Source organism: Rutidosis leptorrhynchoides, chromosome 8 (assembly GCF_046630445.1).
Source record: "Rutidosis leptorrhynchoides isolate AG116_Rl617_1_P2 chromosome 8, CSIRO_AGI_Rlap_v1, whole genome shotgun sequence".
Lineage (NCBI taxonomy): Eukaryota > Viridiplantae > Streptophyta > Magnoliopsida > Asterales > Asteraceae > Rutidosis > Rutidosis leptorrhynchoides.
In genome coordinates, this window is record NC_092340.1 from 97,633,206 (window position 1) to 97,648,483 (window position 15,278).

The 15,278-nt window shown below is 31.8% G+C and overlaps 1 protein-coding gene across 1 annotated transcript; it reads left to right on the plus strand.

Moving 5' to 3' along the window:
• Positions 1-5,104: 5,104 nt before the first annotated feature.
• On the plus strand, positions 5,105-12,424 carry LOC139862095 (ABC transporter B family member 19-like). Its single transcript, XM_071850644.1, has 10 exons — positions 5,105-5,347; positions 5,444-5,498; positions 5,809-5,984; positions 6,164-6,364; positions 6,945-7,204; positions 7,289-7,605; positions 7,850-8,073; positions 8,146-8,965; positions 9,264-9,505; positions 11,081-12,424. Exons 1-10 carry the CDS (start codon positions 5,105-5,107, stop codon positions 12,290-12,292), a joined length of 3,750 nt encoding a protein of 1,249 aa, XP_071706745.1. The 3' UTR covers positions 12,293-12,424.
• Positions 12,425-15,278: the final 2,854 nt, after the last annotated feature.

Consider the following 15,278-nt stretch of genomic DNA (forward strand, 5'->3'; position numbering starts at 1 on the left):
TAATGCACATTTTATAAACTTGCAATTTAATTTATGTACATTTTATTTATATAAAACCAATTTATATAAATGTAACATAAATTAATTAATTATTTAACCCATAAATAATTAATTCCATATAATATAAATTATTCCATAATTTATATATATATATATATATATATACACCAAGTATTATTTAAGAAAACCATTTTTCTCAAAGTTCAAGTGTCGCGTATTTAATCAACAATTCAATCGTTAAGATCAAAGACGAATAAGGTGTCAGTAAGTTTGTTATTGGGTATGACCCGACTTGGATCATAACACGTCAGCCACGTTAATTTAATATGTCTCTCGGGCATACGAAATACCTTCAAATAAAACTCTGAGTATCAACTCATATGTGTCTTGAAAACATACTTATTGTCATCCATGACCATCCCACTCAAATTTCGGGACGAAATTTCTTTAACGTGTAGGTACTGTGACGACCCGGAGATTTCCGACCAAATTTAAACTTAATCTTTATATGTTTCCGACACGATAAGCAAAGTTTGTAATGTTGAAGTCTCAAAAACTTTGAACAATGTTCATATATACATTTGACCCTTGACTATTCCCGAAGATTCACGAACATTGGTTTGTAGACAAAAATGTATATATATGTATTTTGTAAATATAAATATAAATGTATATATATAATATGTTGAATTAACAATATACACTTTAATCGATTGGAATTCAGAATGTAAAATAATAAATAAAAATAATTAGGTTACTATTAAGATGAATATATATAAATATATATATATATATAATACTTATATATATAAAACACTTATATTTTCATATTAACTAAATTATGCAAACACATAATCAATATATATATATATATATATATATATATATATATATATATATATATATATATATATATATATATATATATAATCTAATACATATGATTTGTTATATTATTAGTTTATATATATCAGTTTTTTTTTAGTATTTTTATCAATAATATTATTGTTAATATAATTATTATTTAGAGATATTATTATTAAATGCAAAAACAATAACAAATAATAGATTTTGTTTTATATGCTTAACTCTTTCTCTTGTTTTACTGATTATATTGGATTTGGGACTAGAGAGTCACACATGTCAATTTCCTTTTCATAACATAACAGTATCATAAGTACAAATCAGTTTAATTTAACAATCTAAAAATTTCAACAAATCCATGTGATTAATTTTTGTCGATGTCGGATTCAGTTACCAGTCCTTCTCAATCAAAATTTGACACAGGAAATTATGGTTTATATATTGATTACTACAAGTTTTCACTTATAAAAAAATAATAAAAAAACGTGTTCTTCTTCTTCTTTGTTCTTGAAATTTTCTGTCAAAATTTGAATCCGAATTCTATTGCAAAATCTAAAAATGTAGAGTTGTTAGGAATCCTCCATTGAATGTTTCTGCAAAGTTTCAATTCTTATTTCGCAAAATTAAAGACGAATTTCGAAGTCAAAACTTTGGTTAAAAAAAGTCAAACATTCTTTTTTGAACAAATTCGAATCCCCTGTTATGAATTAAAGTAAATTGACGATTTTTAAAGTTTTTAGGATTGATTTTAAAAGTATTTCGTGTTATGATCTTTGTCAAATTCGTGCTCAAAGGTGGAAATCAAATTTTTTTTTATATGATAAAAGCGACGGGTATATATATATATATATATATATATATATATATATATATATATATATATATATATATATATATATATATTTTCCTTTTATTATTTTTTTTATCGATTAATAACAATTATTAGTTGTTTCAAACTCCATATAACCTCATGATTCAAATCGAGTAATTTTCTGTTATGTTTATCAAAAGAGTTTTGTGAATTCGATTAATTGAAGAAGATGAAGAGGGAAATAGGAACGGGGTAATAGTTAGATTATATATAATTCGGGGGTGTTTAAATCAGAAAAACAGATGTGGTCCGATGGTTTGGGTTGTTGATGGGTAAACGGGAGGTCAAGGGTTCGAGCCCGTGCGTAGGCATCTTTATTCTTTTTTTGGGACTCTTTCATTGTGAGGTAGTTTTCCTTATTAATATTGATTATTATTATTATTATCAAGATTATTATTACTATTGTTGTTATGATTAATATTACTAGTAATATAGTTATTGTTATTATCATACTTATAAGTTTTATTATTATTATTATCATTATTATATTTATTATTATTACTATTATTAGTTTTATAATTATTAAGATAAGTATTACTACAAATGTATGATGTATGATAGAAACCCATTTATAGATACAAATACGAATATTATTATTACTAGTGTGTTTACTAATATCATTTAAAATATAATTTTAACATTTTACTACTAGTATAACTATTATTACTATTACTATTATTAATATGATTATTAGAATGGTTATAATTAAACTTATAATCATAATTAACAAAATAGATATCTCTATAATTATTATTATTATTATCACTATTAACATAAGTACTACTATTATTAATATTATCATTATCATTATTAGCATTATTATTAAAAATTATTATTTTTACAACTATATTATTATTAAGAGAATCAATATTGGTAAAACTATCATCTTTATCATAGGTATTAATATCTTTACCTTAATAGTATTATAAAGATTAATTTTTCAAACAAAAGAGACTTGTATGTAAAAAGTATATTACATACTATATTTTCATATGAAATATGTAATAATAACTAAATTACATATATTGTATAAAAATATTTTAAGATATTATAAGTAGTAATAAACACATATATAAATATTGAATTCAACACATTATATATCTATAACCATAAGTTACAATTTAATAAAATGTTATAATAAATATATATATACAACATTGTTCAATTACAATATTATGTGTCAATATATATATACATGATATAGGTTCGTGAATTCGAGGCCAACCCTGTATTGTTCAGTTGTTCAATGTCGTCATATGTATTTTTACTACAAAATACATTAGGTGGGTTTCATTTGCCTTTTTACCCTTTATATTTTTAGGCTGAGAATACATGCGCAATTTTTATAAATGTTTTACGAAATAGACACAAGTAATTGAAACTACATTATATGGTTGAATTATCGAAATCGAATATGCCCCTTTTTATTAAGTCTGGTAATCTAAGAATTAGGGAACAGACACCCTAATTGACGCGAATCCTGAAGATAGATCTATGGGCCCGACGAACCCCATCCAAAGTACCGGATGCTTTAGTACTTCGTTTTGTTTATATCATGTCCGAAGGGTTTTCCAGAATGATAGGGGATATTCTTATATGCATCTAGTTAATGTCGGTTACCAGGTGTTCAATCCATATGAATGATATTTTTGTCTCTATGCATGGGACGTATGTTTATGAGAAATGAAAATCTTGTGGTCTATTAAAATGATGGAAATGATTATTTATGTTAAACTAATGAACTCACCAACCTTTTGGTTGACACTTTAAAGCATGTTTATTCTCAGGTAATACAGAAATCTTCCGCTGTGCATTTGCTCACTTTAAAGATATTACTTGGAGTCATTCATGGCATATTTCAAAAGACGTTGCATTCGAGTCGTTGAGTTCATCAAGATTATTATTAAGTCAATTATAGTTAGATATATTATGAAATGATATGCATGCCGTCAACTTTCGATGTAATTAAAGATTGTCTTTTCAAAAACGAATGCGATGTTTGTAAAATGTATCATATAGAGGTCAAGTACCTCGCGATGTAATCAACTGTTGTGAATCGTTTATAATCGATATGGACTTCGTCCGGATGGTTTAGGACGGGTCTCTACACACTGGGTTCGTGGAGTTGAGGTGTATGTCAAAGCCACGTGAAGGTGTGCGATGAGTTTTCTCCTAACGCGTGTGTGAGTGACAAATGAGAGTATTCGATGCTAAAACTGCCATTAAAAAATAATTTAAAATATATTTTATAATGTTGGAGTGAAAGTTGGTGGTGTATAGAAATCTTATATGTACTCAATTTAATGAATCAAATCAAAATCTTATATTCAATCGGTTTAAATGATATAAACTAACTAGTCAATAGTCATTTATAAACACACATAACCATCCGGGCATAGCTTGGATGGCCACCAGGACTTCCTGTGAGGGGAGCCACCAGGGTTCGAATCTTGGCGAAGCCATTTCGTTCAAAAAGGAAGCTCACCTGAGGATGCTTCATCTGGGATCCGGGTAAGCCTGGGGGCTCGGGTACCCGAGGGTTTACCGGTCCGTAGGGCTCCAATGTGAGTGTTGCGGGGCGGGTTCCCTCGTTAACCAAAAAAAAAAAAAAAATTTATAAACACACATTCGTAGCTGGATTGATGAAAGGGAGTCTATTGGGCGGAAAAAAAGCCCATATCGTAAGTCTATCAAGTACCCAAGGGCCTGGTCCAAAAATCATATATTTGTAAAAAAAATTGTACAGCAAAAAAAAAAAAAAAAAAAAAAAAATCAAAAAGATTTGAAGATCAAAATGTTACAACAATTAGAGACTTATTTAAAAACAACAATAATAACAATTGAACTTGACCATAACAAATGAAACTATTTCAAAAAAGAAATACAACATACAATCATAGAATCATAGAATCATTTACAAACAACAGATGAAACTAATACAAATCTAAAAATTTATTTGTAAAAGAGAGCACCATGTGATAATGCATTAAACATAATCAATTACCCATGTGACAACGCATTTTTCTTTAATGAAACCAGAATCGCACGCGGACAAAATTAATATGAATCGGGTCGTCGGGTCCGATCAGATTTACACGATCAGGTCCAATAGCAGTATAGTACTTCGTACATTAGTACCCAGTAAAAGTAACATATTAAAAAAGCGTGTTTTTACATTTTTAACCCCGTATACCATCCTTTAACCCAACCATAGTTAAGCTCTTATATAACTAACCAACCTCACCTTGTTTGACCACAAGTCATATCTCAGTATCTCACTCAACTCACACACACTTTTTCATGGCAATTCATCTTCTTTCTTCATAAACAAATTTCCGTACACAACCGGAGCTCGCCGGTTCAGTCACAATGTCGGAACCGGAGAAGAAAATGCCGGCACCGGCGGAGAAGAAAAAGGACCAAACGCTGCCGTTTTACCAGCTGTTTTCATTTGCTGATAAATACGATTACATTCTCATGATCTCCGGTAGCATCGGTGCCATTGTTCATGGATCTTCAATGCCATTTTTCTTCTTATTATTTGGTAATATGGTCAATGGTTTTGGTAAACAGCAGTCTGATTTAAGCGCCATGGTTCATGAAGTCTCTAAGGTAGTACTAATTCACTCTTCATATAATTTTAATTAAATAAATTAAATCATTAATATACAATTTATTTAGATCTGATAAATTAATTTTGAAATGCAGTATGCGTTGTATTTTGTATACCTAGGGCTGGTGGTATGTGTCTCATCATATGCAGGTGAGCTAAACCTTGATCCGTTATTTTCTCTATATTTTTTATTTAATTTTTGTAAACAATTTGTGTATGTAATTATTATTATTACTCAAATTATATTATATAAATTAAAATATTTATTTATAATCAGTTCACTTTCAGATCAAGCTCACGTGGCTGCCATTCTTTTCATGTCACATACTGAATTAATATTAATAATTTAATAGTTTAATTAGCACAAATCTCCATCTCCTCTCCATCAATATAATATAATATAATCAATCCTTATTATTATTCGATTAATTAATTTAATTAATTAATTAAAAATGAGCAGAAATTGCATGCTGGATGTATACCGGAGAACGGCAAGTGAGTGCGTTGAGAAAAAGGTATTTAGAAGCAGTATTAAAACAAGACGTAGGGTTTTACGATACAGATGCACGTACAGGAGATATTGTATTTGGTATATCAACAGATACGCTCCTTGTTCAAGACGCCATTAGCGAAAAGGTAATTTTAAATTGTTAAGAGTTCATCGGCGCATTTTATCATTTACTGATTACCGTGCGCGGATATCAGCGCATGTTAGCTTGTATATGTTAACGTCCGCCGGTCAAACAGCATCTTTGAAGATTTTGTTGATTGAAATTTATAGAAGTACAGAATTTAATGCTTTATTCGAATTTTAGGTAGGGAATTTTATACATTACCTATCAACATTTTTGGCGGGATTGGTGGTTGGTTTTGTATCAGCTTGGAAACTTGCTCTTTTAAGTATTGCTGTTATACCTGGAATTGCATTTGCTGGTGGTTTATATGCATATACACTCACCGGTCTTACTTCGAAGAGCCGCGAATCGTATGCGAATGCCGGGATTATTGCTGAAGAGGTAGGATATTTTTCTTTTGTTATGTTTACTTTTATCATTTTAGCAATTATTAAATTTGTGGGTACCAGTGCTACTGTAGTTGTATTTTCACATTCTTTGTATCATATATAATAATATAAGTAGAAGCATGCGTTGCAATAATATTAAAGGACTCTCTTTACTTTCACCCCTTAACTTTTGGCCTATGTTTCCGTAGTGTGGTAGTTAGTTAATTAACAACCAACTAGATCAATGATCACATATGATGCACATGTGAACATAGTGTTACCCAAAAGGGTATTCTCCCGTGGATTTAACGGGAAAAAAATCTTATGCTAAAAAAAAGAAATTACCAAAAAATAAGGTTTTTTTAGTGTTTACCCCTGCTGACAATGAAGAATTTATTAAATTTTTACACGCGCCTCATCTGTATCCAGGTTCATGTTCCGCCACTGCACATGTGGTTTTTGAAAAAAATAAATAATAATATTAATGTATTTTTCTATTTGTAAATTTAAATTAATTTTAGCTTGACTAAATTGATCATAGATGTGTTATGTTTATGTGTGATGTGTATTAAAAGTTGGTTTGTTATGAACAGGCTATTGCACATGTTAGGACTGTGTATTCATATGTTGGTGAGACTAAAGCGCTTAACTCATATTCAGATGCGATACAACATACGCTGAAGCTCGGTTATAAGGCCGGGATGGCTAAGGGTTTAGGGTTGGGATGTACTTATGGAATAGCTTGCATGTCTTGGGCACTTGTGTTCTGGTACGCAGGCGTGTTTATTAGAAACGGTCAAACTGATGGTGGAAAGGCATTTACCGCCATTTTCTCTGCCATTGTTGGTGGCATGTAAGATTCTATAATATCATTGTTTCCTTGTTTAACAAGGTAAATCAGGTTATTAATGTAAGTGGTTAATGGTTAATATAACAGGAGTTTAGGGCAGTCGTTTTCGAATCTTGGAGCATTTAGCAAAGGGAAATCGGCTGGATACAAGTTGCTTGAGATTATCAAGCAAAATCCTGCTATTGCTCAAAACGCTACAGATGGGAAGTGTTTAACTGAGGTCAAAGGAAATATTGAGTTTAAGGACGTAACTTTTAGTTACCCTTCACGACCGGATGTCATTATTTTTAGAGATTTTTCCATTTTCTTTGCGGCTGGAAAGACGGTGGCTGTCGTTGGTGGCAGTGGATCTGGGAAAAGTACTGTTGTTTCTTTGATCGAACGCTTTTATGATCCAAATCAAGGTGAATAATTGATAATGTCATTTGAATGTATCTTATATTTGTTTTTTTAGATTTTTCTAATGACAGCCCTAAGGTCTGTCATTAACGTGCTTAAAATTTTTACATAGTAGTTACATCTGACTATTAAATGGCAGTTACTAAATTGTACAATGACTTTAAGCACGTTAACGATCGTTAGAAAAAACCTTTTTTTTATATGCTTATGTTATCCTTTTAATTGTTTTTAAATTAAATGAATACACAGGCCAAATACTGCTAGACAATGTGGACATAAAGACACTGCAACTAAGATGGTTGCGTGATCAAATTGGTCTCGTGAACCAAGAACCTGCACTTTTAGCCACCACTATACTTGAGAACATACTTTATGGAAAACCTGATGCAACAATGGCTGATGTGGAAGCTGCAACGTCAGCATCCAACGCTCATAGTTTTATCACTCTGCTTCCAAACGGTTACAACACTCAGGTTCGTATCCATTCAAAATCTTTGAAACAACAAAGTTTACAAAACTATACGTTAACAAGTTGATAAATTTAGGTGGGCGAACGAGGAGTGCAATTATCTGGTGGTCAAAAACAAAGAATCGCGATAGCTAGAGCAATGTTAAAGGACCCGAAAATCTTACTCCTTGATGAGGCAACGAGCGCACTCGATTCCGGTTCTGAAAACGTCGTGCAAGAAGCTTTAGATCGTTTAATGATCGGTCGAACAACCATTGTGGTTGCTCATCGTCTCTCTACCATACGAAACGTTGATTCAATAGCAGTGATTCAACAAGGACAAGTTATCGAGACCGGGACCCACGAAGAACTAATTTCAAAACCCGGAGCATACGCTTCTTTAATCAGATTCCAAGAAATGGCGGGAAATCGAGATTTTTCAAATCCTTCGACCCGTCGCACTCGTTCAACACGTTTAAGTCATTCGTTGTCAACAAAGTCTCTTAGTCTTAGATCTGGAAGCTTAAGAAACTTGAGTTATCAGTACAGCACTGGTGCTGATGGTCGTATTGAAATGATCTCCAATGCTGAAACCGATAGAAAAAATCCTGCACCGAGCGGATACTTTTTACGACTTTTGAAAATGAACGCTCCTGAATGGCCGTACTCGATTATGGGTGCTGTTGGATCAATTCTTTCGGGTTTTATTGGGCCCACATTTGCCATTGTTATGAGTAATATGATTGAAGTGTTTTACTACACTAATCCTGCTAGAATGGAAAGCAAAACTAAGGAATGCGTGTTCATCTACGTTGGAGCCGGTTTATATGCAGTCATTGCTTATTTAATACAGCATTACTTCTTTAGCATTATGGGCGAAAATCTCACTACAAGAGTAAGAAGAATGATGCTTGCAGGTACTTCTTTTTAAACTTAATTACACCATGATGTACTAAACTTGACCATTTTGTTACTTAAGTATTTCACTGTCCCAAAATAACGGTCTCGGTTTGACTTTTGAACCCTGGATGTAAGAATGACTTTTGAAAGTCAAATGGTACAGTTTTTTTGGGGACGTAGGGACTAAAAATTTATGTTTAATACAGAGTACATATAATTTGAATACTATCTTTTAGATCCTCAAAAATTTCAAAGAACATCATTGACTATCAAGCTATCATGTTGATAATTTTGATCATGTTTTTTTTTGTGCAGCAATACTGAGGAATGAAGTTGGATGGTACGACGAAGAGGATCATAACTCGAGTCTAGTTGCAAACCGGTTAGCCACAGATGCAGCGGATGTAAAGTCTGCTATAGCCGAGCGAATTGCGGTTATATTACAAAACATGACATCACTTCTTACATCATTTGTAGTTGCATTCATAGTTGAATGGAGGGTCTCTCTTCTCATTCTCGGCACCTTCCCTCTTCTTGTCCTGGCATATTTTGCTCAGGTACGTACGTACGTGCTACTAATTAATTAAACTTAATTATAAAACTAATTATTAAATTAACATTAACAATCGAATATTAATACCAGTAACGACAACTAGTGTATAGTAAAAGTGGCACAACTCTGGTATATTACACGTGCTTCCTCTAATTCAGTTTAATTATAATATTATAAAATCTGTTGCATACAAAAACAGGAAGTTCAAATTTTCTTATAAAAGATTCTCTTATCTAATAACATCAAAATCAATGCCCACTTAATTTTTTTTTTTTTTTTAATTTCTTGAGCCACTAAACTTTTGCATACTTTGTCAACCTACTTGACATAAATTTCTCCTAGGTTACATCTTTTCAAAATCTTTTACAAGAATTTTAGCATATATCTATGATAATTATTAGTATACTCATTAACCTGATCATTGTTTTATAATCTCTTATCCATATAGTCATATTTAATAGTCAAATTTAGTTTAGCATACTGCAAAGACCTTAAGAGCAAATTTCAGTTATGTTCCTAAACAATGCAAAGTAATTTCAGCTATAATCCGTGTATTATAAAAATGTAAATTAATAAAAGATCACCTTAAGAGTATGTTCAATGTAACTAATATTTGAATTTTTTTTATTTTTTTTTTTATTTTTTTTTTTTTTTTTTGTCAAAAAAACGAATACTATATAACAAATCTTTTTCTAGAATAATATTTGAATTTGTTTCTCAAATTTGAGTAGTACTAAAGGTACCCTGACAACAATTCAGTGACAAATTGACAGTCATATTTCAACAATTAATACTCCGTATAAGATCAAAGATTGTTAGCCCGTGATCTATGGCTATATGCTCTACTGTATTCTTATAAAGTAACATTAACATCTGGCCTTCACTTTTTAGTGTCTCATTTGTGAATATCAATAAGGGGAGGTTGAAAAAAAAGATAATAATAAAAAATAAATAAGGGGAGGTTGAAATATGTCAGAAAATGCATATGGCATTCACTAATTCATTATTCCTGTGTCGTTTTGGACTGCACATTTACATTCACACAGCCTTCTTGTCTATTTAAGGGTACTACTGTACTACTATAACATTGACCTTTCTACCCCTCTATTTTTTTGAACAGTGTTTTGGATTATAGCATACAACCAACCTAAAATCCATTAGAGTTGTTACCATCTGTTTCTTTTGTCCTGTACCCTTTTATTTCTCAAGGGCCCATTTTTCATGGTGCTACCCTTTTATTTTAATTTTTTTGCACTTTTCAAGATTACTAGTACTGTCCCTTTCGTTTTAGCATACATCCTTTTAAAAGCCTGGGCTTGTGGGCCACAACTCTAAAAACAAGACTGCTGGTATCTATGTTTACAAATACTACTATCTGGATTAAATTAAGAAGTTTAATTAGAGTACTAATCACCTTAAAGGTTGTCTTAAACAAATTCTTATCACTTAATCCTAGCACCTTAGGTGAATAAAAACAGCTTAACATGTTCTTCTTGACAATGATTATAATAATAATAATAATAAGATAATGTTTGCTATGTTATTGGTTAATTAATATGATCAAATTTGTATTTTACAGCAACTTTCACTTAAAGGATTTGCTGGGGACACAGCAAAGGCGCACGCGAAGACCAGTATGATCGCAGGGGAAGGCGTAAGTAACATTCGAACAATTGCAGCCTTCAATGCACAAGACAAGATTCTCTCCTTGTTCTCTGACGAACTTCGGGTCCCACAAAACCAAAGTCTTCGCAGAAGTCAGTTTTCGGGCATGCTATTCGGGATCTCACAACTAGCTCTTTTTACATCTGAAGCTCTAATCCTATGGTACGGGGTGCACCTCGTTAAAGAAGGGTTATCCACGTTCTCGAAAGTTATCAAAGTGTTTGTGGTTTTAGTCATTACCGCAAACTCAGTAGCCGAGACCGTTAGCCTTGCGCCCGAAATCATCAGAGGCGGTGAAGCCATCGGGTCCGTATTTGCGATTCTCGATAGATCGACTCGAATCGACCCAGACGACCCGGATGCCGAACCCTTTAACACAATTAGGGGTGATATTGAGTTATCCCATGTTGACTTTTCATACCCTTCAAGACCAGATGTGATGGTATTCAAGGACCTTTGTCTTAGAATCCGAGCTGGCCAGAGCCAAGCGCTCGTAGGAGCTAGTGGTTCGGGCAAAAGTTCCATCATTGGACTAATTGAGCGTTTTTATGACCCGAACGTTGGTAAGGTTATGATTGATGGGAAAGATATAAGACGGTTAAATCTAAGGGCCCTTCGGGCCAAAATTGGACTGGTTCAACAAGAACCAGCCCTATTCGCAGCTAGCATAATGGAAAACATTGCTTATGGTAAAGACGAAGCTACTGAAGTTGAAGTTATTGAAGCGGCCCGTGCAGCAAATGTGCATACGTTCGTTAGCGGTTTGCCTCAAGGGTATCATACGCCAGTAGGCGAACGAGGTGTTCAACTTTCGGGAGGCCAAAAGCAACGAATAGCAATAGCTCGGGCTGTTCTTAAAAACCCGACAATACTACTGCTAGACGAGGCGACTAGTGCTCTAGATGCTGAATCCGAGTGTGTGCTACAAGAAGCACTCGAACGACTCATGAGAGGTCGAACCACGGTTCTTGTGGCTCATCGATTATCGACCATACGAGGTGTGGATAATATCGGTGTGGTTCAAGACGGGCGAATCGTTGAACAAGGTAGCCATAGTGAACTATTGGGCAGAGGATGTGATGGAGCTTATTCTAGACTGTTACAGTTGCAACAACATCGCATATAAATTCAAGAAATGGTATTGGCCTAATTAGTAAATTAAATTAATTGTGTCCATGTGTTCTAGTTAATTAACCTGTTGTTTTAACTTGTGTTTTAATTTTAATTTTAATATTAATCATGTTACGTAATGTGATGTATAAGCTATTTGGTTGGTTTAGTAAAAGAGTTTTTATAATAAAATTTTTGTTTAATTTAATAAATACAATAAACTAAAATAAAACTGTTTCAATGGATGAACTTGATATTTTACTCATGGTCACTCGGGTCTCGACTATTTCAATGTTTTAATGTCCCTTGATCGCTTTATTTTGTACTTAGGCGTAAAATACTTAACGCGTTTGGTGGGTTATATCATTTTACGGGTTTAGAGATGCTCATGGTTTTCATCATGTAGTCAACTCTCACTGTAAAATGAAGTAGACGATTTACTTTTTGATGAATTTCTTAGAGTTTGTGTTATGCGAAGATGTAAGTTTTGGTTGTTTATTTTGTTAATGTTGTCTTCAATAGGTAGTTTCAAATAGATCGATATATCTAGTGTTATCTTCTCAATTAATATGTATATGAACATGAATTGTTAAAATCAAAATTATGAGAAAAGAAAAGTACCAACTTAGAACTGATAAATAGTACGGAGTAAAATAATTGATGGAGGTTTCGTTGGTGTATGAGATATTGACTGAAGAAAGACAGAGGTGATGATCCGGGACGAGTTGAAAACAATTAGGGAGTAGCTTTGTTGGACTACATATATCAGAATATGAGGTCGAATTGTGTGTTTTTCGACTAGTCCGAATATAGAAAAACCTTCTATCTTTCTAAAGAGGGAGTTGATATTAATATTTCCAACCTCCAAAATTACATATCCACTATCTTTTGATACTATATTCAAAAAATAACACTCCAATCAATTGTAGCAAAATATTGGTGCAAGACATTATTCAATTTACTTTTTTTTTTTCCGTGTATTAAATAGTTCTTAATTAAATAAGTAAAATTGTTGTTTACTTTTTTTTTCTATATTAAGTTGTGTTTCTATTTGCTTTTGTTTTTGGAGGGATTTTTGATTCAATGTCTTATAGAAAGAGATAAATTTGCAGATTAAGTAAAAAAAGAAACAATTTTACTTATTAAATTAAGAACTATTTAATTGAAAATTAAATTGACCCTAGTGTAGATATAAGAAATTTAGGGTGCGTTTGATAAAACTAAATGATTTTGCGCTAATTGGATCAGAATATAAATGGTTCGGAACCTTTGAATAAAATTTGTTCTGAATGAAAATAACAACAACAACAACAACAACAACAACAACAAAAAAATCCAATCCCGCATATGCGAGGTATGGGGGAGGTGAGATGTAGACAATCCTTCCTCTATCATAGAATAGAGGAGAAGTCGTTTCTCTATCCACGAGTCGAGAAAAATTCTCTACCCACATGAAGAGAAAGTCATCCCTCTCCCTACCCCAGAGTAGAGAGATTGCTTCCGTGCGGACCTCCGGCCTCTATATATAAAAAAAATAAAAATTAATAATAATAATAAAATAAAAATAAAAATAAAAATAAAAAAATAGAAATAAATAAGGATAAATAAATAAATAAAAAGTAAAAGTAGAAAAGATACGCCATGAAAATGGTAGAAATCAAATTTCCATGGGTATTTAAACCTGCCTGAAAAATTAATTTAGGCTCTAAGCGGCATTCAAGACGCCACAAAATCGACGCTTGTTGTTGCCTCGAATAGTAGAGCCAAAAGACCTTGTAAACAAAACTCGAGAGGCATGCCAGGTGGGAGTTGTTTGATAATCATTTTAAATGAACGATATGAATTGAATAAAGTTACCTTATTAACGTGTTACATGAATAAAAAATGCAATATACTTGTTGGTTAAACATTTTGAATATGATTTGAAAATGATATTACAGAAAAATTAGATGCTTGATGATTAAGAGTGTATTTCAACTCTGAATGGTTCAACACTGAATCCTGAACCATTCAGCACCACATGTCATTCAGAAATTAGAAACAAACACACTAAATTCTGAATAATTCGACATTCAGCGCTGAATCATTTCAATGAGAGGCAAACAAACGATCATTAGATGAGTCTAAAAATAGTTTGAAAAAATATCACTTCTAAAGAAAATGCATGTCACGTGACTTCAATAAGTATAAGTACATATTCATTATTGACACAGATTACCAAAGGGATCTAAATTCAATTTTCAAACTGTTACGATCAAAATATGTGACCCACATATACGATCTTCCATTATTATGTTTCGTCCTATATTCTATTTTTTCAGTTTAAATCAATTTCTTCTCCTTTAGTTAATTTTTTTATTATTATTTACTCCATATTTTTTTTACAAAATCTTTAAATTAATAAGACACTACTTAATTTAAGTATTAAACCTCATATATTTTTAAAAATAATTTTTTAGAAATAAATAATTATACTAAAGTACCAATTTAATATAATTAACTTTAGAAAGAAAAAAAAATTAGGAACCCTTTAAGTTTTCATCATAGATTTATCGTTCATTATATGTTAGGCTAAATACTACTATATCTATATGTAGTAGTAACGGAATTTTAATACATTTATTACTGTAATATATTTTGTTATACACAACAAATTAAATGATTTTTAGTATTATGTAAATAAACGTGCGATAAAAAGGTATAAAGAAACTAACTTCACTTTGTAATAAAATTACACTATTGTCTCTAAAATTTGATGGGTCGTGACTTTTGCCCCTTAAAGGATCATGTATCATATACAAGTACTATTTAGTATAATAAAAGCGTGACATATTAGAAGAAACACCAATAAGTTGCAAGTGTTGATTGATTACAAGATTAGACGTTTCATGGTGAATAATGGGCTTTTGAAATGGGTTAATTAATAATTGTCATGTGTTGCAAACATATTCATTGGGTGATCATATATCCAACACACTTTTTGATATATCCACCACAAAATA